This window comes from Salmo trutta, chromosome 18 (genome assembly GCF_901001165.1).
Source record: "Salmo trutta chromosome 18, fSalTru1.1, whole genome shotgun sequence".
In the NCBI taxonomy this organism is placed as follows: Eukaryota; Metazoa; Chordata; class Actinopteri; order Salmoniformes; family Salmonidae; genus Salmo; species Salmo trutta.
This window is the reverse complement of record NC_042974.1, coordinates 20,453,950-20,480,809: the sequence shown is the minus strand read 5'-3', so window position 1 is coordinate 20,480,809 and position 26,860 is coordinate 20,453,950. Positions and strand designations below refer to the sequence as shown.

The 26,860-nt window shown below is 42.6% G+C and overlaps 1 protein-coding gene across 3 annotated transcripts; it reads left to right on the top strand.

Moving 5' to 3' along the window:
• Positions 1–26,860, top strand: LOC115152972 (PR domain zinc finger protein 8). 3 transcript variants are annotated; one of them, XM_029697932.1, is made up of 5 exons: positions 1–70; positions 1,772–1,909; positions 21,638–21,860; positions 22,167–22,398; positions 25,016–26,860. In XM_029697932.1, exons 3-5 carry the CDS (start codon positions 21,645–21,647, stop codon positions 26,131–26,133), a joined length of 1,566 nt encoding a protein of 521 aa, XP_029553792.1. In that variant the 5' UTR covers positions 1–70; positions 1,772–1,909; positions 21,638–21,644; the 3' UTR covers positions 26,134–26,860. The 3 variants fall into 3 exon arrangements, with proteins under 3 accessions (XP_029553792.1, XP_029553791.1, XP_029553793.1); XM_029697931.1 differs by having other exon boundaries at positions 8–70; positions 1,674–1,909; XM_029697933.1 differs by lacking the exons at positions 1–70; positions 1,772–1,909 and adding an exon at positions 13,726–13,761.

Here is a 26,860-nt window from a genome sequence, read left to right as displayed (position 1 = left end):
TTAAGGCCCGGAGTGAACATAATTGTATACTCGCAAACTCTATAAAAAAACGAGGGCAGAGGGGCTTACAGTAAGTTGCCAACTTCTCTTGCTTGACTAATCATTTGGACAGACGACAAATATTGCCGCGGGATTCCCAAGGGCATAGGGTTCAGGGCTGAGGGCTGTCTACTTTGAGTTTGAAACGCAACCCAGGGCTAAAGACACACGAATGGCAGCTCTCATCATCTTTCCGGGACAGTTTTGTTGACTAATACCGCAAACCAAGTCCCTCTTTACCTCGGCTTCCTTGCACTAAAGCAGCCCCAGGCGGAATTGTGGAGGACAGGACTCAGCTCAAGATAGGAACGCAACAGCCAGCATATTTCCCTTTTTCGGTATAAAAACTAATCATGTGAAAGACAAAAATAGTAAATGAAAATCTCAATAAGCCTATACCACAGTCGGAAGTTAACTAAATGTTTGTAGGCTATTTAACTATCCACGACATTTCACTATGCACAAGAAAGTTCCCTTTTCTCTAGCCTCGTAATTACCAGACTTCATTTGGACTTCAACATTAATTGTCTTGCATAAAAAGTAAATCTTAAGATCCACAATTATTTTAGTTCCTGCATATGCTTTGAGGTGGTGGGGCCATAGCATAGATGGCAAAAAAATGGTTTCACATAAAAATACAAATAAACATTGTTATGCTTGGTGAAAGTTGCAATTAAGTCTACTTAAATTGATTTTAAATGAAAAGAAATGGAGGGCACACCAGTTAGCGGCAGTGGCTAGACACACACCCCAGGGCACAGCGTTAATTGATGCCAACAGTCACCAATTACTGTAATCAAGGTGATAGCTGTGTTGGAGATGTGTCATGACATTTTATTGTTCTGGTTAGTGAGAGCAACTTTCTGGTGAAACGTTCATAATTCTACTCAAATGTTAATTAATGATTCATCCACAATGTCTGAAAATAAGGATGCTGAATTGATTCGATTGTAGCCTATGGATGTAAAAAGTGAAATACATATTCCATACCATTTCTAAATATTCCTATACACTTTTGTTGAAATATGATGTGTATGAAATTAACTAAATACTGATTGGTAATGATAGTAAATTTGAGTTTCAGGAAATGCATTAGCTCTGTAGAAGTTACAGTACATTGCATAGCAGAGAAACACAAATTGGCCTCTCACTCGGGTGATAATAATGATAGGGTACTGAGGGGCTGTACAATGTTGCATTATTAAATGCCTTCTTATCCAAGGGGTCCAGCCTTGCCATTGGGCAAATACATTATGCATACAATTAAACCGGAACGTTTTATAAAATCTAATTAGCATTTAGTGGATTATTCTGCATCAAGGGTTTAGTTGGGGTACATTGAGTAATCTCTTCCAGGCTGAGAAATTAGTGAAATAACTACCTACTATTACAATCAGGGATGTTGTCAAAATACATTTTAAATGCTTATATGTTTTTCACTATTCCTCATACATAGGGCATACTTTTGCATATAGTTGAATGTAAAGCAATTTTTACATAGGACCACTTCGAAATATTGTGGCGAGTGTTCTGTCGATTTCAAATAGCATTCTTACGCAATGAACGTATATTTATAGTAATCAAGCTTTTTCTTTGAGTGACATTTTCGAAATTCACGGCTTTGATTTGTCAAGGCAGAGCGCGTGTGTGTTAGCACGCCTCACTGCACCTTCTGCTGATGGGCATAAGTGTGTGAGAGAGCAGAGGCAGTAATGAGGCAGACACTTTCGAGATCACTCACTCTCAGATGCTAACAGCAGCCAAAGGAAGGAAGGAAGGAAGGAGAATCGTTATACCGGTCACGGTCAGAGTGCGCCTGCGGATGACCAGCCTCCTCGCAGACAACACACGCTACTTCAACGACCAGCGGGTAAGTGATATGCACGTGCAACACAGTTTTGGGGTCTCTTGGATTAGTCGTTTTGCTTTTTTACCTTAAAAGGGAAAGTGTTATTTTTACCTAAGCCCTATGCCAAGACAGGTGTTTGTGATAGAAAACCGTGTCTTAAAATGTTTATCCGACAACTTTACTACATTTATTGGAAATAGACCTAAACCCCAATATGTGTAGTTTGATATATCCATAGGAAAAATTACTTATTCGTCAAAAGCCTATCGCCTACACTAAAATGGACATAACGTCCAACCCAAGTGAATAGACCAACATGTGAATGGACATTGTTTGCAACAAAACTGCAGACGCGTGTAAACAGAGGCAGCTGCAGTGCAGATGGGAAGACAATGAAACAAACCGACAACCTGAGACAAAGGACTCTAGAAGTCAGGCCCATATGCCTGCTCAATATTTAGGTAAGGGTAAATTTAGTTGAATGATATACATTAAGAATTTGTCACAATCATTGATAATGTTGACTAAAAACATATGGCATCGCTCTCATAAACCAGCTCACCCGTGAAAGTCAGTATTCCATGTCCATCCTTGTCTCAGGATGTCGGGAGATTACGTGGAAACCGGCCACTAGGAGCAACATTTAGTGCTGTTACCTTCAAGTAGGTTTCGGTTTAGCTAGGGTGGAGGATAGGCATAAGAATCTGCTTCTGACCCCAAAGTTGAATCCAGCGATATAAAGTTGTTTGAGATTTTTGTTTTAAGCCTATTCACTTAACCATTCAGAGTTAATGCCTAAACGTCACCATTTTACGTTTGAGAAACATGGATGAATGTCTAATTCTGACGTGCGACTGAGAGCCAGTTGCTGGGGATTTGAACTCTCAAATGTGGTTTTAGAAAAAAAAGTTATAAAATTGAGTGATTCAAATGTATAATACAGACATGATTAATTCAACACATTTTCCTATAGGCCTATTTTTATCTGGAGTCTGCACTATTTGCCATGAAAAATTAATAGATTTTATGGAAAATAATGAATATTGATAAAATGCATATTTATTCAGAGAAATAAATCAACTTCTACTCACCACTTTAATAGATATACCATTTAGATCCTAAGGAAATTGAATAGATGACACTAACACTTTTCTGTAATGTGAAAAATTGTAGAATGCACAGTAAAATACCTTCAGTGTTTTACAGAATTAATGCTGAAATGTACAGTTAACTGTAATTGGAAACCTGTAGAAATGACCAACATACTGCATTTCTTTACAGTGATAACTTATGCCTACTTCAAATGTTTAGTTTCAGGTGCCAACCTCATGCTGTCAGAACATTGAGGAAAAATAAAAAATCCACAAATTGTTGTAATGATTAGGCTTCACTATACCACAGCCTCTGGGTGCCATAGTGAATAAACTGAGCTCAATAAACTGATTTGTGACCGCTATGTTTGCACCATTACTACAGAGAAAACGGCTTGCTTCTAGCCCAAAGATTTGACCCATATTATCGTTTTTTTTCCCTTTCTAAATCTTGTTTTTACAGTTTTCTACAATAAAACAGCAATGTACCATATTTATTTACAGTAAATTGCAATGCCCTCCGGGTGATTTTAGACTTAACTGGTAAATGATACCATAAATTCCAATGACATGTTGGTTTAACAGTATATTGCTTTAAAAAAAAGTACTGTATTCCACCACACATAATACAGTACCTTACTGTCTTTTTGGATTGTCAAAATCCTTTTGACCAATATAGGGTGCATGCTCTTGTTTCTGGCTCATTAACATATTGAGGAGTGCCTTGTAAGAGGCTACAATTGTTGCACCTTTGAGGGAAAGTGCTGTAGTAGTGCCCCAACAGTGGAATGTTTATGGGGACAGATTGGCATGGCAGCAAGCCTCAAACCTATTTGCCATGTCCTTGGTCTGTTTTACCTTGTAGTCACTACAAGTTTTAAAGCCTTTGTTAAGGCCTCTAGAAGTGCAAGTGATTCATACATATTTGATATATAGTACCAGTCAAAAGTTTAGACACACCTACTCATTCCAGGGTTCTTTATTTTTACTATTTTCTACATTGTAGAATAATATTGAAGATATCAAAACCATGAAATAACACAGGAATCATGTAGTAACCAAAAAAAGTGTTAAACAAATCAAAGTATATTTTAGATTCTTCAAAAGTAGCCACCCTTTGCCTTGATGACAGCTTTGCACACTCTTGGCATTCTCAACCAGCTTCACCTGGAATGCTTTTCCAACAGTCTTGAAGGAGTTCCCACTTATGCTGAGCACTTTTTGGCTGCTTTTTGTGGAATGTATTTCCTTCTTAATGCATTTGAGCCAATCAGTTGTGTTGTGACAAGGTAGGTGGGTATACAGAAGATAACCCTATTTGGTAAAAGACCAAGTCCATAGTATGCCAAGAACAGCTCAAATAAGCAAAGATAAGTGACAGTCCATTACTTTAACACATGAAAGGTCAGTCAATCCATAACATTTCAAGAACTTTGAAAGTGCCTTCAAGTGCAGACAAACTATCAAGCACATGTCACGGTTGTCGATGGTGAATGAGGACCAAAATGCAGCAGGTACGTGTATGCTCATATTTAGATTTATTAACTTACAAAAAACAACTGAATACAAAATAACAAAACTACTAGAACTAACAAACGAACAACAAAACAGTCTGGCAAAGCCTAGGGCTGAACACAGAACAATCACCCACAAAACACAAACACAAACACACCCTCATTTATGAGACTCTCAATCAAAGGCAGATAGAAAACACCTGCCTTCAACTGAGAGTCCCAACACCAATTCACCAGACATAGAAACAGACATACTAGACTCCACATAGAACTACCTAGACATAAACCAAACCCCGGACATACTAAATCAAACACCCTTTACACAAACACACCACCCCGAACCACATAAAACAAATACCCTCTGTCACGCCCTGACCAAACTACAAAACAATTAACCTTATATACTGGCCAGGACGTGACAGTACCCCCCCCTTAAAGGTGCTACCCCAGAAGCACCTTAACACAAAAAAAATTACCCCCAAACAATACCCAAAAGAAAATTCCCCCTTACTAAAGGGAGGGAAGGGAGGGTGGCTGCCGTCAACGACGGCACTGTGCTACACCCCCCCTCCCCAACCCACCTATATTGGAGGCGGCTCCGGCTCAGGCCGTTCCAGGCTGTCTGGGCAGTCTGGCAGCTCGGGACGGTCAGGGCAGTCTGGCAACTCGGGACGGTCAGGGCAGTCTGGCAACTCGGGACGGTCAGGGCAGTCTGGCAACTCGGGCAGGTCAGGGCAGTCTGGCAACTCGGGCAGGTCAGGGCAGTCTGTCAGCTCGGGGCAGTCTGGGCAGTCTGGCCACTCCGGCAGTTCAGGGCAGTCTGGCCACTCCGGCAGTTCAGGGCAGTCTGGCCACTCCGGCAGTTCAGGGCAGTCTGGCCACTCCGGCAGTTCAGGGCAGTCTGGCCACTCCGGCAGTTCAGGGCAGTCTGTCAGCTCGGGGCAGTTCAGGGCAGTCTGGCCACTCCGGCAGTTCAGGGCAGTCTGGCCACTCCGGCAGTTCAGGGCAGTCTGGCCACTCCGGCAGTTCAGGGCAGTCTGGCCACTCCGGCAGTTCAGGGCAGTCTGGCCACTCCGGCAGTTCAGGGCAGTCTGGCCACTCCGGCAGTTCAGGGCAGTCTGGCCACTCCGGCAGTTCAGGGCAGTCTGGCCACTCCGGCAGTTCAGGGCAGTCTGGCCACTCCGGCAGTTCAGGGCAGTCTGGCCACTCCGGCAGTTCAGGGCAGTCTGGCCACTCCGGCAGTTCAGCGCAGTCTGGCCACTCCGGCAGTTCAGCGCAGTCTGGCCACTCCGGCAGTTCAGCGCAGTCTGGCCACTCCGGCAGTTCAGCGCAGTCTGGCCACTCCGGCAGTTCAGCGCAGTCTGACCACTCCGACGACTGTTGACTGACGGGCAGCTCCGACGACTGTTGACTGACGGGCAGCTCCGACGACTGTTGACTGACGGGCAGCTCCGACGACTGTTGACTGACGGGCAGCTCCGACGACTGTTGACTGACGGGCAGCTCCGACGACTGTTGACTGGCGGGCAGCTCCGACGACTGTTGACTGGCGGGCAGCTCCGACGACTGTTGACTGGCGGGCAGCTCCGACGACTGTTGACTGGCGGGCAGCTCCGACGACTGTTGACTGGCGGGCAGCTCCGACGACTGTTGACTGGCGGGCAGCTCCGACGACTGTTGACTCGCGAGGCTGGGTTTACGCACTTGCCGTTTAGTGCGGGGAGCGGGAACAGGACGAGTCGGACTGGGTGGACGCACTTCCGGGTCCGCACGAGAGACAGGAGCTGGAAACCCAGGGCTATGGAGGCGCACAGCCGGTCTAGATCTTACCTCCTGCACAACCCGCCTTGGCTCGATGGAACTAGTAGCCCTGCACGAGCGGAGTGCTCGTACAGGGCAGACTGGGCTGTGCAGGGGCTTGATGGTAGCCGTGCGTAGAGCGGGAGTTGGGTAGCCTGGTCCTCGGAGGCGTACCGGCGACCAGATGCGCTGCGCAGGCATCCTCCTACCAGGCTGGATGCCCGCTCTAGCACGGCACCTGCGAGGGGCTGGAATAACTCGCACCGGACTGTGCGTGCGTATGGGTGAGATATTGCGCTTCTCAGCGAAACATGGCGCTCCCCACCTCATACGCTCCTCCATATAACCACGGGTAGCTGGCTTCCGGCTCTTCCTTCGCCTAGCCAAACTACCCGTGTGCCCCCCCCCAAAATTTTCTTGGGGGTGCCTCTCGTGCTTCAACGCCAGTCTTGTCCCTCGGAAACGTTCCCGGTCCATACCAGCCTTACTCCTATCCTCTCTCTCGCGTACCACCTGTTTCCAAGGAAGGCGATCTTTCCCTGCTTGGATCTCCTCCCAAGTGTAGGAGCCTTCTCCCTCCAAGATCTCCTCCCAAGTCCATCTCTCTCGTTTGTCCTCTTCGAAAATCCTCCGCTCCTTCCTCTGCTGCTTGGTCCTTTGGTGGTGGGTGATTCTGTCACGGTTGTCGATGGTGAATGAGGACCAAAATGCAGCAGGTACGTGTATGCTCATATTTAGATTTATTAACTTACAAAAAACAACTGAATACAAAATAACAAAACTACTAGAACTAACAAACGAACAACAAAACAGTCTGGCAAAGCCTAGGGCTGAACACAGAACAATCACCCACAAAACACAAACACAAACACACCCTCATTTATGAGACTCTCAATCAAAGGCAGATAGAAAACACCTGCCTTCAACTGAGAGTCCCAACACCAATTCACCAGACATAGAAACAGACATACTAGACTCCACATAGAACTACCTAGACATAAACCAAACCCCGGACATACTAAATCAAACACCCTTTACACAAACACACCACCCCGAACCACATAAAACAAATACCCTCTGTCACGCCCTGACCAAACTACAAAACAATTAACCTTATATACTGGCCAGGACGTGACAGCACAATGATGAAACTGGCTCTCATGAGGACCGCCACAGGAAAGGAAGATCCAGAGTTACCTCTGCTGCAGAGGATAAGTTCATTAGAGTTACCAGCCTCAAATTGCAGCCCAAATAAATGCTACACAGTTCAAGTAACAGACAAATCTCAACATCAACTGTTCAGAGGAGACTTTGTGAAGCAGGCCTTCATGGTTGAATTGCTGCACAGAAACCACTAAAAGGACAATAAGAAGAGACTTGCTTGTGCCAAGAAACACAAGCAATGGACATTAGACCGGTGGAAATAGGTCCTTTCGTCTGAGTCTAAATTTGCAATTTTTGGTTCCAACCACCATGTCTTTGTGAGACGCAGAATAGGTGAACGGGTGATCTCCGCATGTGTAGTTCCCACCATGATGCATGGAGGTGTGATGGTGCTTTGCTGGTGACACTGTCTGTGATTTATTTAGAATTCAAGGCACACTTAGCCAGCATGGCTACCACAGCATTCTGCAGCGATACGCCATCCCATCTGGTTTGAGCTTAGTGGGACTATTTGTTTTTCAACAGGACAATGACCCAACACACCTCCAAGCTATGTAAGGTTTATTTGACCAAGGAGAGTGATGAGTGCTGCATTAGATGACCTGGCCTCCACAATAGAAACACCCGCGACCTCAACCCAATTGAGATGGTTTGGGATGAGTTGGACCGCAGAGTGAAGGAAAAGCAGCCAACAAGTGCTCAGCATATGTGGGAACTCCTTCCAGATGGTTGGAAAAGCATTGCTCATTTATTTAAATGGAGTCACATTGAGATTAAACATCTATTTTAAACGAGTCCTGTATACATTACAATAAACGAGTGTATAAAACAATTCAGCACACAATAGAAACATTTAATAAAAGCAATCGCATTCAACTACATATAGGTCATTCAATTTAAACTTCCTGAGTGGCACCAGCAAATGTAACTGCAGTGAACTCTGCAGATTGTTCCACAAATTGGAGCCCAAAAAACTAAATGCAGATTTTCCCAAATCTGTGGAGACTGAAGAAATCTCACGTTATCCATTCCTGAGAACAGGTCTGGCAACTTATGATTCTTCACTTAATGAAGTTACATATGAAGGCAGTTTGTAAGATTGCTTTGTAAGTAAAAGAGAATGCAGCTCTCTTCTTACAAAGAGGCCCATCCCACATGATCAGTCCAATCAAAGCTTCTGTAGATAACGTGATTTGACATCTGTGGCTAATGACCTTGAGCCTTCTTGGATGGGCACTTCTAATGGAACTCTGCCCCGAATGACAGGTCGCCACTGGTTGACTTCAATGTTTCCCACAGTTGTGTCAAATTGTCTGGATGTCCTTTGGGTGGGGGATAATTTGAATCACACAGGAAACTGTTGAGTGTGTAAAACCCAGCAGGATTGCAGTTCTTGACTCTCAAACCGGTGAGCCTTGCACCTACTACCGTACACCCTTCAAAGGCATTTAAATGTTTTGTCTTGCTCATTCACCCTCTAAATGGCGCACACACGTAATCCATGTCTAATTGTTTCAAGCCTTAAATCCTTTAAAACGGTCTCCTCCCCTAATTGAAGTGGATTTAACAGGTGACTTCAATAAGGGATCATAGTATTCACCTGGTCTATGATATGGAAAGAGCAGGTGTTCCTAATGTTTTGTACACACTACTTTTTACATATTTTGAAAAGGATAGGAGCTAAATTACCACCACATTCATTGTTAAAAGGTAACCCAATTTAACAAATCAAAAGTTAAACTTTGAAAATGTTATGCAATTAAAATAAACGCATTTTCCTTATGCGGAAAAAGTTAGTACACCATAAGATGGCTAGAATTATAATCAAGTACACCATAAGATGGCTAGAATTATAATCAGGTGCACCAAAACAGGTGCAAATTATTAGAAAATCATTAGAGAGAAACTTCAGAGGGTCCAGCCTTCCATAAAGATTAGAAACTTGGTCTGGTTTTAACCATATGGGTGAGTGGTAACACATCATGCCAAGATCAAAATACCTAATGCAGGCCGTCAGAAGAAAGATTGATGCCCTTGAGTCTGGAAGGGGTTACAAATCCATTTCCAAGCAATTCGAAGTAAATCATTCCACCGTCCGACGGCTCATCTATAAAATGGAGACCACTGGCAATGTACCTAGGACAGGACAGTCGTCCTACCAAATTCAGCCGGAGCTGACCAAAATATGCTCATAGTGTGACGTGGTGAGGTTGGACCCAGGAGCAGAGAAGAGACCAGACGAGGAATCGGTGCTTAAGGATAAACAAATACTTCACTGATAAGCAGTAGCCGCAGGATCACGATACACTGGAAACCAAACACCAAGTCTCAAACTCACTCAGGAAACAAATACACAGTAAACAATTCAAGCTTCTGCAAAATAATCCAGAAAACACACCTCTTTTAAAACTTCTTCAGCCTACCATCCCGTTAGCGGGATCATTTTCCAGCGAAAACTCCTAGCGACATTAGCATAACGAAATTCAATATATATTTTTTTTCAAATATAGGGCTGTCTCATATCGTTTTATAGATACACCTCTCTTGAATCGACCCTCGTTGTCCGATTTCAAAAAGGTTTTACAGGAAAAGCACAATATTAGATTATGTTAGAGGAGTACATGGTAAAAGTCGCATCATATGAATTTTCCGAGCAAGCACACCCATCACATATAAACAAAAAACAGCTAAATGCAGCACTAACCTTTTACAAACTTCATCAGATGACACACCTAGGACATCATGTTACACACAGCATGCAATCTTTTGTTCAATAAAGGTCATATTTCTATATAAAAACAGCATTTTACATCGGCACCTGAGGTTGACTAACTATTTTCCCATAAAATGCGTCCCGGGAAACAGTGCTACAATTTTATAAATTACTATTCGAAAACGATTTTTTTTTTTTTATATTGTCAATCTAAGATTTATAGATGAATATCTCTTGAAAACACCAGTCAAAACAGATTTTAAATTAACTTTACAGGGTAATCACACTTTGAGATCAAATGGGATGCGATACCCAGAAATTGAGCTCGAAAACCTAGCTCGGCGCCACCTGTGAACAATAGCACGTAACATCTTATATTGTATAATATCGCCAATAATCCCTCACCTTTAGTTGTCTTCATCAGAAATCACTTCCCGATGTCCCAGGTCCATGACAAATGTATTTTCGGTCGAAAAAGTCCATGCTTTATGTTCCATTAGCTTCCTCTTGTTAGCGCGTCCTAAGGCTGTAATCAAATGTTGATCCGTGGGCGGCAGCTGTCTAACGCAAAATGACTGTTTACGGTAAGTTAGGGTCGTTCAAACATGTCAAACGTTGTATCAAGTAATCGTCAGGGCTTGTTTCAACAAGAGAACCAATCAGATTCGAGTGGGACGATTTCATTGTGTTTCAAAAAACTTCCAAAGGTGGGGGCAGACACGGCCGCCAACGTCACAATGCTCATGGCCCTCCGACTGTGACCAATTGCCACATCGTCTCTTTCACTGAGTTTCCACCGTAGAACCCTCAAAACACTTTGTAAAGACTGGGGACATCTAGTGGAAGCACTGGAAAGTGCTCAATTTTCATTTTTTTACGTTGTGATTTATAGGTAAGGCTGTGAAGTCGAGTCGACAATTCAGATTTCCACTTCCTGGTTCAATCGGTCTCGGGGTTTTGACTGCCATACGAGTTCTGTTATACTCACAGACACCATTCAAACAGTTTTAGAAAATTTAGGGTGTTTTCTATCCATATAAAATAAGTATATGCATGTCCTAGCTTCTGACTTTGATTAGTAGGCCGTTGAAAATGGGAACGATTTTTTTCCAAAATGCGCTGTGGCGCCCCCTATCCTAGGGTAAATCGAACAGGTTAACAGGAAAATCATGAGTAATAGGACACACTTGAGGGGAATTAATGTCTCTAGGATGGTCTCCTCCGCCCTCTGGTGACAGGTGGAATCATGACACATAGAAGTCTAAGAACCCCAGAGTAACATCAAGAGACCTACAGGCCTCTCTTGCCACAATCAATGTCAAAGTGCATGAGTCAACTGTCAGAAAGAGACTGCACAAACTTGGCCTACATGGGAGGTCAGGAAGGAAGAAGCCTCTGCTCTAAAAAAAAGAATATCAAGACACGACTGACGTTTGCCAGACAACACCTGGGTAAAGACCAAAACCACTGGAACAATGTGCTCTGGACAGATGAGTCAAAGGTGGAGTTGTTTGGCCGCAATGCCAGACGCCATGTTTGGCAAAAACGAAACACTGCCTTTGAACAGAAGAACCTCATACCAACCGTAAAGCATGGAGGCAGTGGCATATTATGGTTTAGGGCTGCTTTGCTGCTTAATGGATGGCAAGTTGGCCAGGCCCTGAGTCAACCATGAATTCTATATTGTACCAGAATTCTTTAAGAGAATGTGAGGCCGTCTTTTCAAAAAGCTGTAGCCAAACCGAAGATGGATCTTGCAACAGGACAAAGATCCAAAACACAAAAGCAAAGCTACAACAGAATTGTTCTAAAATAAGAAATGGCGGGTTATGGAATGGCCGAGTAAAAGCCCAGATCTCGATCCTATCTAAATGCTGTGGGGGGATTTAAAGCGGGCCGTGCATGCAAGAAAGCCTTTGAACATGACAGAGTTCAAGCAGTACTGTAAAGAAGAGTGGTCAAAGATTCCTCCCAGTCGACGTAAGAGACTGATAGACATTTACAAGAAACAGCTACATTAAGTTATTTCAGCCAAAGGGGGCAACACAAGCTATTGAAGCTAGGGGTGTACTTATTTTGTTCCACACTAATGAATTGCATTTCTGTAGATTTTTTTTTTTATGAATAAATGATTGCAAAGTATAATCTGTCAGTGTAATTTGTTAACTTAGGTTACCTTAATCTGTCAATAGTGTTGAAGTGAAGATTGCGTATCCAACTGTCCAAATATGTCAACAAAAAAATAAAAAAATAACTTTACTAGTAAAAAGTTGACACCTACTCATTCAAGGGTTTCTTTATTTTTACTATTTTCTATAATAATAGTGAAGACATCAAAACGATGAAACAACATGTATGGAATCATGAAGTAACCAAAAAAGTGTTAAACAAATCAAAGTATATTTCATGTTAGATTATTCAAAGTAGCCACCCTTTGCCTCGATGACAGCTTTGCACACTCTTGGCATTCTCTCAATCAGCTTCACCTGGAATGCTTTTCCAACAGTCTTGAAGGAGTTCCCACATATGCTGAGCACATTTTGGCTGCTTTCCTTCACTCTGCGGTCCAACTCATCCCAAACCATCTCAATTGGGTTGAGGTCGGATGACTGTGGAGGCCAGGCCATCTAATGCAGCACTCTCACTCTCCTTGGTCAAATAACCCTTACAGAGCCTGGAGGTGTATTGGGTCATTGTCCTGTTGAAAAACAAATAGTTTCACTAAGCGCAAACCAGATGAGATGGCGTATCGCTGCAGAATGCTGTGGTAGTCATGCTGGTTAAGCGTGCCTTGAATTCTAAATAAATCACTGACCGTGTCACCAGCAAAACACCGCCACACCATTACACCACCACCTCCATGCTTCGCGGTGAGAACCACGCATGCAGAGATCATCCGTTCACAAAGACATGGCGATTGGAACCAAAAATTTGGACTCATCAGACCAAAGGACATATTTCCACCGGTCTAATGTCTATTGCTCGTATTTCTTGACCCAAACAAGTCTCTTCTTCTTTTTGTCCTTTAGTAGTGGTTTCTGTGCAGCAATTTGACCATGAAGGCCTGATTCACGCAGTCTCCTCTGAACAGTTGATGTTGAGATGTCTGCTACTTGAACTCTGAAGCATTTATTTGGGCTGCAATTTCTGAGGCTAGTCTCTAATGAACTTATCCTCTGCAGCAGAGGTAACTCTTTGTCTTCCATTCCTGTGGCGGTCCTCATGAGACCGGGTTTCATGATAGTGCTTGATGGTTTTTGCGACTGCACTTGAAGGCACTTTCAGTTCTTTACATTTTCCAGATTGACTGACCTTCATGTCTTGAAGTAATGGACTGTCGTTTCTCTTTGCTTATTTGAGCTGTTCTTGCCATAATATGGACTTGGTCTTTCACCAAATAGGGTTATCTTCTGTATACTCACCTACCTTGTCACAACACAACTGATTGGCTCAAACGCATTAAGAAGGAAAGAAATTCCACAAATGAACTTAACAAGTCACATCTGTTAATTGAAATGCATTCCAGGTGACTACCTCATGAAGCTGGTTGAGAGAATGCCAAGAGTTTGCAAAGCTGTCTACTCATTACAGGTGTGTCCAAACTTTTGAATGATACTGTATTTATATTTGATATGCTGTAATATGAAAACACATTACCTAGCAGCCAACCTTCTTGCACCAATCCCACGCAATTAGAGTAAAATACTGTAAAAAAAAAAAAATTCATTACAATTACTGTAAAAATATTAGTTTTGCTACTATAAAATTGATAATGGTAATATGCTGTACTGTACATTTACAGCATTATACTGGCAGCAGAGTTTCCAGCATATTACGGTAATTATATAATACAGCTGTTTTTTATTTACTTCACCTTTATTTTACCAGGTAGGCCAGTTGAGAACAAGTTCTCATTTACAACTGCGACCTCGCCAAGATAAAGCAAAGCAGTGCGACAAACAACAGTTACACATGGGGTAAACAAACGTACAGTCCATAACAATAGAAAAATCTATATACAGTGTGTGCAAATGTAGTAAGATTAGGGAGGTAAGGCAAATAGGCCATAGTGGTGAAATAATTACAATTTAGCAATTAACACTGGAGTGATAGATGTGCAGAAGATGAATGTGCAAGTGGAGATACTAGGGTGCAAAGGAGCAAAAAAATAACAATATGGGGATGAGGTAGTTGGGTGGACTATTTACAGATGGGCTGTCTATAGGTGCAATGATCAGTAAGCTGCTCTGACAGCTGATGCTTAAAGTTAGTGAGGGAGATGTAAGTCTCCAGCTTCAGTGATTTTAAAAAAAGAAAAAGAAAAAAAAATTCAAAAAAAGTTATTTTTTTATTTTTTGCAATTCGTTCCAGTCATTGGCAGCAGAGAACTGGACGGAAAGGTGGCCAAAGGAAGATTTGGCTTTGAGGATGACCAGTGAAATATACTGGCATTGAAGCTCGTCTGGAGGTTTGTTAACACAGTGTCCAAAGAAGAGCCAGAAGTATACAGAATGGTGTCGTCTGCGTAGAGGTGGATCAGAGAATCACCAGCAGCAAGAGCGACATCATTGATGTATACAGAGAAATGAGTCGGCCTGAGAATTGAACCCTGTCAAATCTAATCAAATCAAAGTTTATTTGTCACGTGCGCTTAATACAACAGGTGTAGACTTTACAGTGAAATGCTTACTTACAGGCTCTAACCGATTGTTCACCTAATACCTTTTTTGCACTATAGGTAGGTAAAGATAGGCTATATACAGTAGCCAGGCTATAAAAGTAGCGACGATACATACAGACACCGGTTAGTCAGGCTGATTGAGGTAGTATGTACATATGGTTAAAGTGACTATGCATATATGATGAACAGAGAGTAGCAGTAGCGTAAGAGGGGTTGGTGGGTGGGACACAATGCAGATAGCCCGGTTAGCCAATGTGCGGGAGCAGTGGTTGGTCGGCCCAATTGAGGTAGTATGTACATGAATGTATAGTTAAAGTGACTATGCATATATGATAAACAGAGAGTAGCAGCAGCGTAAAAAGAGGGGTTGGGGGGAGCACACAATGCAAATAGTCCAGGTAGCCATTTGATTACCTGTTCAGGAGTCTTATGGCTTGGGGGTAAAAGCTGTTGAGAAGCTTTTTTGTCCTAGACTTGGCACTCCGGTACCACTTGCCATGCGGTAGTAGAGAGAACAGTCTATGACTGGGGTGGCTGGGGTCTTTGACAATTTTTAGGGCCTTCCTCTGACACCGCCTGGTGTAGAGGTCCTGGATGGCAGGCAGCTTAGCCCCGGTGATGTACTAGGCAGTGATGCAACCAGTCAGGATGCTCTCGATGTTGCAGCTGTAGAACCTTTTGAGGATCTCAGGACCCATGCCAAATCTTTTTAGTTTCCTGAGGGGGAATAGGCTTTGTCGTGCCCTCTTCACGACTGTCTTGGTGTGTTTGGACCATTCTAGTTTGGTGTTGATGTGGACACCAAGGAACTTGAAGCTCTCAACCGGCTCCACTACAGCCCCGTCGTTGAGAATGGGGGCGTGCTCGGTCCTCCTTTTCCTGTAGTCCACAATCATCTCCTTAGTCTTGGTTATGTTGAGGGATAGGTTGTAATTCTGGCACCACCCGGTCAGGTCTCTGACTTCCTCCCTATAGGATGTCTCGTCGTTGTCGGTGATCAGGCCTACCACTTGTGTCGTCTGCAAACGTAATGATGGTGTTGGAGTCTTGCCTGGCCATGCAGTCGTGGGTGAACAGGGAGTACAGGAGGAGACTGCGCACGCACGCCTGTGGAGCTCCAGTGTTGAGGATCAGCGTGGTAGATGTTTTGCTACCTACCCTCACCACCTGGGGGCGGCCCATCATGAAGTCCAGGATCCAGTTGCATAGGGAGGGGTTTAGTCCCAGGATCCTTAGCTTAGTGATGAGCTTTGAGGGTACTATGGTGTAGCTGTAGTCAATGAATAGCATTCTCACATAAGTGTTACTTTTGTCCAGGTGGGAAAGGGCAGTGTGGAGTGCAATAGAGATTGCATCATCTGTGAATCTGTTTGGGCGGTATGCAAATTGGAGTGGGTTTCTGGGATAATGTTGTTGTGAGCCATTACCAACCTTTCAAAGCACTTCTTGGCTACGGACGTGAGTGCTACGGGTCTGTAGTCATTTAGGCAGGTTGCCTTTGTGTTCTTGGGCACAGGGACTATGGTGGTCTGCTTGAAACATGTTGGTATTACAGACTCAATCAGGGACATGTTGAAAATGACAGTGAAGACACCTGCCCGGAGCACACGTCCTGGTAATCCGTCTGGCCCCGCAGCCTTGTGTATGTTGACCTGTTTAAAGGTCTTACTCACGTTGACTACGGAGAGCGTGATCACAGTTGATGCTCTCATGCATGCCTCAGTGTTGCTTGCCTCGAAGTGAGCATAGAAGTGATTTGGCTCATCTGGTAGGCTCATGTCACTGGGCAGCTCGCGGCTGTGCTTCCCTTTGTAGTCTAATAGTTTGCAAGCCATGCCACATAAGATGAGCGTCGGAGCCGGTGTAGTATGATTCAATCTTAGGCCTGCTCTTTCTCTGGCACCCCCATAGAGACTGCCAGAGGTCCGGACCACAGGCCCTCCCATTTGACACACTGAACTCTGAGAAGTAGTTGTTGAACCAGGCGAGGTTCACCTGGTTTGAAAAAGCTAGCCTTTGCTTTTCTAAATGCCTGTGTATATTGGTTCCTAACTTCCCTGAAAAGTTGCATATCGCAGGGGCTATTTGATGCTAATGCAGTACGCCATAGGATGTTTTGGTCTTTGGTGGTCTTCGGTGTGGCTCAGTTGGTAGAGCATGGTGTTAGCAACGCCAGCATGGTGTGTGTCAACGCCAGAGTTGTGGGTTCGATTCCCACGGGGGGCCAGTACAAAAAAAAAATGCATGAAATGAAATGTATGCATTCACTACTGTAAGTCGCTCTGGATAAGAGCGTCTGCTAAATGACTAAAATGTAAATGTAATGTTTTTGTGCTGGTCAAGGGCAATCAAGTCTGGAGTGAACCAAGGGCTATATCTGTTCTTAGTTCTACATTTTTTTGAATGAGGCATGCTTATTTAAGATGGTGAGGAAAGCACTTTTAAAGAATAACCAGGCATCCTCTACTGACAGAATGAGGTCAATATCCTTCCAGGATACCCGGGCCAGGTGAATTAGAAAGGCCTCCTCGCTGAAGTGTTTTAGAGGCGTTTGACAGTGATGAGGGGTGGTCGTTTGACCGCGAACCCATTACGGACGCAGGCAATTAGGCAGTGATCGTTGAGATCCTGGTTGAAGACAGCAGAGGTGTATTTAGGTGGCAGGTTGGTCAGGATGATATCTATGAGGGTGCCCGTGTTTACGGATTTAGGGTTGTACCTGGTAGGTTCCTTGATAGTTTGTGTGAGATTGAGGGCATCTAGCTTAGATTGTAGGACGGCCGGGGTGTTAAGCATATCCCAGTTTAGGTCACCTAACAGTACGAACTCTGAAGATAAATGGGGGGCAATTAATTCACATGGTGTCCAGGGCACAGCTGGGGGCTGAGGGGGGTCTATAACAACAAGCGGCAACAGTGAGAGACTTATTTCTGGAAAGGTGGATTTTTAAAAGTAGAAGCTCGAACTCTTTGGGCACAGACTTGGATAGCATGACAGAACTCTGCAGGCTATCTTTGCCATAGATTGCAACTCAACCCCATTGGCAGTTCTATCTTGGTGGAAAATGTTGGGGATGGAAATGTCAGATATTTTGGTGGCCTTCCTAAGCCAGGATTCAGACACGGCTAGGACATCAGGGTTGGCGGAGTGTGTGAAAGCAGTGAATAAAACATACTTAGGGAGGAGGCTTCTGATGTTAACATGCATGAAACCAAGGCTTTTACGGTTACAGAAGTCAACAAATGATAGCGCATGGGGAATAGAAGTGGACTGGGGGCTACAGGGCCTGGGTTAACCTCTACATCACCAGAGAAACAGAGGAGGAGTAGGATAAGGGTACGGCTAAAGGCAATAAGAACTGGTCATCTAGTGCATTGGGGACAAAGAAAGGAGCAGATTTCTTGGCGTGGTAGAATAGATTCAGGGAATAATGTACAGACAATGGTATGGTAGGATGTGAGTACAGTGTAGGTAAACCTAGGCGTTGAGTGACGATGAGAGAGGTTTCGTCTCTGGAGGCACCAGTTAAGCCAGGTGAGGTCTCCGCATGTGTGTGGGGTGGGACAAAAGAGCTATCTAAGGCATGTTGAGCAGGACTGAGGGCTCTACAGTGAAATAAAACTATAAGAACTAGCCAAGACAGCAGTAGACAAGGCATATTGACATTAGAGAGGGGAATAAAGCAATCACAGGTGTTGATCAGGAGAGCTAAGACAACAACGGGTAAATGGCGATGAATGGGCAGAGCGGGTCAGTTAGGTAAATACAGGACCTGAGTTCGAGGCTGGGGCCGACAGGTAAACAAAATGAGGTACCATGTTATTGAAACAGTCCAGGGGCATTAGCTGTGTAGCCGAGTGATCATAAGGTCAAAAGAGCAGCAATAGGTGAGTCAGGGTGCCGTTCGGTAGTCACTACTACGCTAGGCGAGCAGCGGACACAGCGTTCAGAAAAGCTAGCGGGTATCATAACAGAATAGCCTGTTGAGACCACATCGGGCGATCACGTCGGCAATCCAGTTGTGATGGATTGGCGGGGCTCCGTGTCGACAAAGGGTCCAGGCTAGAGGTCAACCGATTAATCGGCATGGCCAATTTCAAGTTTTCATAACAATCGGTAATCTGCGGTTTTGGACGCCGATTATGGCCGATTACATTGCACTACATGAGGAGACTGCGTGGCAGGCTGACCACCTGTTACACGAGTACAGCAAGGAGCCAAGGTAAGTTGCTAGCTAGCATTAAAGTTATCTTATAAAAAAACAATCAATCTTAACATAATCACTGTGTCACAAACCTCTTCGTCAGAAGATATGTTGAAGTCGCTGTCGGATAAAGTGGACCAATATGCAGCGGATTGCGTGCTCATCATCTTTTATTTTAACTGTGAACACGAGGAAAACCAATAACCAAAACTCACGACAGGAACAGTGTCGCAGGCTAAACAAAAGCAGTGCTAACATACAACAACCCACAAAAACCAGGTGACAAACACACTCCTAATATATGACTCCCAATCAGGAACAACGATAACCAGCTGTCCCTGATCGGGAGCCACACAGACCAACATAGAAACAGAAATACTAGACAAACACATACCCAGTACTTCTGCCACTTCCTGACCACAATACTAAACAACTACTCCCTCTGCTGGTCAGGACGTGACACACTGGTTAACTACACATGGTTGATGATATTACAAGTTTAGCTAGCTTGTCCTGCGTTGCAAATAATCAACGCGTTGCATGTTAATTTATCATCGAATCACAGCCTACCTCGCCAAACAGGTGCTGATTTAACAAGCGCGTTCGCGAAAAAAGCACTGTCGTTGCACCAATGTACCTAACCATGAACATCAATGTCTTTCTTATAATCAATACACTAGTATATTTTTTAAAACCTGAATATTTTGTTATTTATATATGAATATATATATATATATATATATATATATATATATATATATTCATGTTAGCAGGCAATATTAACTAGGGAAATTGTCACTTCTCTTGCTTTCTGTGCAAGTAGAGTCAGTGTATATGCAGCAGTTTGGGCCGCCTGGCTCGTTGCGAACTGTGTGAAGACCATTTCTTCCTAACAAAGACCGTAATTAATTTGCTAGAATTTTACATAATTATGACATAACATTGAAGGTTGTGCAATGTAACAGCAATATTTAGACTTATGGATACCACTCGTTCGATAAAATACGGAACGGTTCCGTATTGTTTTCGAAATGATAGTTTCCATATTAATGACCTGAGGCTCGGATTTCTGTGTGTTTATTATAATTAAGTCTATGATTTGATAGAGCGGTCTGACTGAGCGGTGGTAGGCAGCAGCATGCTCGTAAGCATTCATTCAAACAGCACTTTCCTGCGTTTGCCAGCAGCTCTTCGCAATGCTTGAAGCACAGCGCTGTTTATGACTTTAAGCCTATCAACTTCCGAGATTAGGCTGGCAATACTAAAGTACCTATTAGAACATCCAATAGTCAAAGGTATATGAAATACGGTATAGAGAGAAATAGTCCTATAATTCTTATAATAACTACAACCTAAAACTTCTTAACTGGGAATATTGAAGACTCATGCTAAAAGGAACCACCAGCTTTCATATGTTCTGAGCAAGGAACTTAAACGTTAGCTTTTTTACATGGCACATATTGCACTTTTACTTTCTTCTCCAACAGTGTTTTTGCGTTATTTAAACCAAATTGAACATGTTTCATTATTTATTTGAATCTAAATAGATTTGTATTTATGTATTATATTAAGTTAAAGTAAGTGTTCATTGTTCATTCAGTATTGTTGTAATTGTCATTATTACATATATATTAGAAATCGACCGATTTAATCGGTATTGAGTTTTTTTGGTCCTCCAATAATCGGTATTGGTATCTGTGTTGAAAAATCCTAATCAGTCGACCTGTAGTCCAGGCCAGTTGGCGAAGGAGGTATTGTAGCCCTAGAATTAGCTGGTATATGGGCCTAGCTTGAGGCTAGCTCAAGGCTAGCTGGTGCTTGCTTTGGGACAGAGGCGTTAGCTAACCATAGCCACTCGTTTGCAGCTAGCTAGCTGCGATGATCCGGTGTAATGATCCAAAGCGGCAGGAATCTGGTGATGTGGTAGAGAGAAGCAGTCCGATATGATCTGGGTTGATATCGCACTGTGCAGACTGGCAGGTGTTGTCCGAGCTAAGGCTGGCTGGTGACCGAGAAAAAGGTGAAGACCGCTAGCCGTGGCTAACAAAGACTAGTAGCTAGTTAGCTGGCTAGCTCCTGATGGAAGTTCCAGTTATTAGGAATACAAATAGCATATCTGTACCACATTGGGTGAGGCGGGTTGTAGGAAAGTATATTTAGTTCATAGATAGAAAGTGAGATTAAGATATATATACGAAAAAGACCGGCTATTTACACGGGATAAGACACGGGATAAGACCAAGATAAACACACACGTCCTACTGCTACGCCATCTTGGATTCGCAAGAAGTGTTGCTGTAATGATTACAGTTCTTACTGTAAAATGTTTTACAGCACCCCTGTAACAGCAACTCTGCTGCCAGTATAATGCTGTAAATTAACAGGGAAAGGTTTTACACTGCATTTATATTGGCCTACTAATTTGGGATTATGCATATTTAAGCCTAATATATTGTATTCTAATAACTCTTTCGCAAAAGCATCATATTCAAAATCTCGATTCATCACATTTAAAATGTCCTACACTTTCAAATAACTATCATTTTAATAATGCATTATTAACATATATCATCTTCCTACAGACAAACCATGGACCATCATTTTTTACCTCATTCCCTCTGGACCAGCGAGGGTAAATTCCTCCACCACAACGCAACAGTCCTCTACTCCAGCGTACATGTCATGTGCAACATCCCTGCTGGGGCACAGTTCGGCCCGTGCATCCTTCAGAACACGTTCCATGACACCATCGCCTTCATAGCGCTAAAATCCTGCGACAAGAGAAGCAAATCATACGTGTTCAGGGTAAATTTATTTTATATTTAAGAACACATTTTGGCTTGCAAGCTGGGATACCACACAGAGACACAAGGATGCAACACAGAGACTCATAGGCTAAATCAAAATCTTGTTAAAAAATTATAAACCACAAAATGGCTTGTTCTACAATGACATTTTTGTTGATATAGACATTGTCATCCACATACCAGTGGAAAATGATTGACCAGCCATTACATTTACATCTTTACAAATTCCAATTAATTAAATGTTTTCACTATGATTGAGGAGAGGCGAACCTGATGTCTATGTCATAATGATTTCTCTGAACAGGTGGACCCCGAGGCTATGCAGAGCTCTGCTCTCGTGCTGTCCTGGCTGCGTCTGGTGCAAGCGGCACGTCACCGGGAGGAGCAGAACACCGAAGCGTTCCTGAAGGGAGGCCAGCTGTATTTCCGGACCACCAAGGAAATCCATCAGGATGAGGAACTGTTGGTGTGGTATGACCAGGAGCTGTCACATCTACTGGGCTTCACTGACATCTCAACCAGAGGACATAATGCAGGTGAGAGAAATAGAGACTTGGGAAAGTGCTATAGAAATACAGCTCTTAATCAGCAACCTGGCCAAAAAATCCTATAGGATTCCAATAAAACAATCCTAATAGAAAATCCTATCAGATTTTGGAACCTATACTATAGGATTTGATCCTATAGGACCTATCCTAAAGGATTTTATTTTATAGGACTGGTTCCAAAATCTGATAGGATTTGTCTATTGGATTATTGTATTGGAATCCTGTAAAATAAAATCCTATAGTATACAGAAGAATCCCATAGGCGTCGAATAGGACTGGTTCCAAAATGTGATAGGTTTGAATCACTCCGATATTGTGCTGGTATGTTGAAAAGGTTAAGAACCTCAGGGAATTATTACTGGTGTGAGTAGGCAAAGAGATGAAGATTGTGCTCTGGAGAGACACGAGAGAGAGAGAGAGTGTTCCTCAGTTTACTGGTCTGATTGCAGTTGAACATAAATGTTTAGGTTTCTGTGCCATATTTAGCTGTGAGATTGTCCAATAAAGCTACAGATTATTTTATTTTAGAGCTAATTTCCTGTATGTGGACTGTATGTGTTACTAAATTACACAACCTCACATTTTGACCACATCGAATTGAGGGTAATTACATATCCTTTTTACCTCAGATTAGCGATGTTAATATAACCGTTTATAGTAATCACGACACAAAATCGATTGCTTAAAACCGATCAATATCTTTGGTTTTGTACCGCTGATTTTGTCATACGCTCTGACGGTGGAATTCTGCTATCATTTTCCAACTCAAATGGCAGGGAAAATTTGGGCCGCTCTCTCTATAAAGGTCACTGGCCTCACACCAATAGATAGTTTGACTCTCAAATCCATCACTCAAATAACAGCCAACCCTTGTCCACTATTGATATCCTATGGCGGGTCGTGATTCGTTTAAGTTAAATAATAAAGCAACTGACCCATTTTGGGAGCCTTACAAAACTTCTATCTGACATTCTAGAATTTAGATGACTGTTTTCAGCAAATTCTCTTCTAACCAGTGCTATACGAATTATTCTCAGATTCAGTGTGCCCTTCGAATAGTGTCAGTTTAACTAGTTCATACACACCAAAGTCTGCCCTCGTTCTATTGATTTCAAATGTATATGATAGTGTTGCGTTCTGAGTTGGCGACTGACTTGAAACAAAATGCAACAATCCAAAATGTAGCTTGCTGTCTTCTAGAAGTTGTCCTCCTTTTTTTTTAGGTTAGTTTTAACAGGACGTGCACCCCGACTCCCCCCTCTTGTTCTATTGATTTCAATGAGACATCAATATGAGTGATTGATTGACAAATGTTGCATTTCTTTCTGTTTTAGTGACTCCCAAATCAAAATTAATCATTCCAAAATGTAGCTGGTTGTCTTTAGCAAGTTTTCCTCTAACAAGAGATGCAAACAATATTTCCAGTTTCCATGTGGTTTTTGAGTTGTGTTAATTTACCATAGCGCATACAACCTGATTTTCCCCTAATCAATATGAGTGATTAATTGCCAAACAAACGGTTTATTGATTAGGACACTTTAAAACTGTGTTTTGAAATAGGGCTATTTATCTAAACTTATTGTCAATGGGAAGCAGCGACAGCATCCTTTTCAACTTATCTTTTAGGAATATAAATAGAACTTTCAACATGAATTTCCAATAGTATTCTACTTAATTAGCTAAAAACTGCTGAATGAGTCCACAAACGTGATGTGATTGATTTATGTTGATGATCTACCTGAAATCATGAAAACGTGTTTGCCTTGCCTATAATAAGGCACATATATTTAGCAATAACAAACAAGATAAACATTTATCATCTGCTATAACAATAGTGACTCAAATGAAATACAAATGACTACAACTTAGCTAGCTAGTCAGCTGATAGGCAAAATGTGGCTAACAGTAGTTTCATAGCTAGCATTAAAACAAGTGTATAAAATACTGCACAATGACAAAATGACTAAAATATTGACATCTTCGTAAGGAAACAAATACTGTATTCACAGTTATTGCATTCATGCACAGTAAAGGATAAAACAGTTCAAATAATAATGTTAGAAAACCAGAGATTTTCTGCACAGCCACAGGTGGCGGTAGTTAATTAACACTGCAAGCCATGCTCGCTGTGACGTCATCAATCACTCTTAAAGGGACAGTTTAAAGGTGAATAAACAAATGAATATAGAACTGTTGTTTCCGGATCAACTAAAATATTGTTATTAATGTTGTTGTATTGTACTGGAACTTAAGACAACTTATAATTTATTGGGTTCAATTAAGAAAAAAGTTGTCCAATAGGATTCTGATAGAGGTGACAAAATCCTATAGGAATGTGAGAATCTATTTCTATCACTAATCCTATAGGATATTTTGACTAGGGCATCCTCAAAAGATAGGCCTACTAATGTTACTCTTGTTGTTTCAGCATTTTGTCAGGAGGTTTGTTGTAGCCTGTGCGCAAATGCGTAATGGAAAGGACAAAATGAAGAGATGTACTGAAACTTTTCAAAGATAATATATGTGGACTATTGTTATTTGCTTCATTTTGCATCAATGTGTTTTGTAATGTACATATTAACTAACAAAATGCATATCTTCACAGAGCTCAAATGTGCAAAATGTAACCAGGTCTTCAAGAACGAGCATCCCTACTTGGCCCACTGCCGCTTCCTGTGCTCGCAGGTGAAGAATGACATGCCGAGCAGAGAGGCCTATGAACACAAACACATTGAAATAAAACGGCAACACCGCATCACAGACTTTCACAACATCGCCAGGGATCTGGAACATAAAGAATCCAGCGCCAGTGAGGAAGCAGAGATTTCTCTGCGGAAAAGGAAACATGAGGAGACGGATTACCACCGATGGAGGAAACCAGTGTTACTGGAGAAAACCAACATCTTGAATGACAACATCACACAGATAACCAGAGACTACCACCTTATTGCGCCAGAGTCAACTGGCTCTGATTTGAAACTGAAGGCGGAGAAGTACCAGCTCAAAAAGGACAAAGTGGAATGCAAAAATAGTGCGTTCACAGAAGTAGGAGATGCAAAAAGGAGTGTTATGCACGAGAAAGAAAAGCCAACAGATGCTGATTCTGAGACAGTGAGGAAGATGGGCTCTGGTTTGAACTCAAAGAGCAACAACAGTGAGTTTTCATTCGTTCTGCGCAGTGGACAGGAGGAGCAGAAAAGCGCTTTCTGTAAACCCAGTAAAGGGACTTCTTCTTCTAACTGCTCTACAGCTCACCCATCCAACACACCTGCCCCATCGAACCACCTAGAAGACGCGAGAGACATTTTTACCTCAAAGACTGTTCTGGGATACAACAATTTGTTGGCATCTAATAATATTATGTTGAATGGTGATTTACCTGGCGCACAGACCCTACCCACACCGGTTACTTGCAATGCTTTTCCTTACCCGCCAGAGCACTGGTCCAGGAGCATTGGAGCCCAAATACAAACAACATCTCTAACAATTCTTCCTCCAACATTTAGCTCCTTTGGGGTGTCAGTGCAGAACTGGTGCGCCAAGTGTAACCTCTCCTTCCGCATGACTTCAGACCTGGTGTTCCACATGCGCTCGCACCACAAAAAGGAGTTTCTGGAGCGGTCCCGGGTGAGGAGGCGAGAGGAGAAACTCACATGCCCTATCTGCCACGAGTTCTTCCGGGAACGGCACCACCTGTCACGCCACATGACTTCTCACAATTAAAGCCTATTGGACATAAGAAAACTGATATTTAATGAAAATGACATCGGATATTCTGTATCTAATACAAGAGTAGACCTGAGTAATTAAACAATTAATTACAATTTGAAGTCACTAACACCTGAATGTAGGACCATCCACTTGTGACTATCGATCATTATGTGTAAGAGCACATAGGTGGCCATTCAGGATTGCACACATTGTCAACTAGATGTCAACAGAATATGAAATTGAATACATTGCACATTACTTTACTTATCTGCATAGTGTGTGATAGGAATATTTTGGATCATTGTCCTGTTGAGTAGGTTGGAAAATGACATGTCTGAACTGTGCCTTATGAAACTCAGGGTGGGACTGGAGAGAGACTGAAGGTAGCTTAATTGCAGCTCTTGCTAAAGACCTTTTATTGTTAAACATGTTCTCAATGTCTGTTGCTCATTGTTTGACTAGACATACAGTATTACCAGAGCTTGTACAGAGATGTGTAGATTCATTTAGCTGTTTTTGATGAAAAACATCAAAGCAAAACTCTACTAGCACTGTGTCTTTATACTTAGGCCTTTCATAAAGACATTTTGTGTGAAACATATTGACCTTGTATTACTTGACCCACCAGATTCACTGGGTCACCCATACATGTGACACCCACAACCTGAACTATTTGACCCATTTCATTTTCATGACCTGAAAGGGGCCATGTATTGCTGAATAAAGATATTAGATTTCA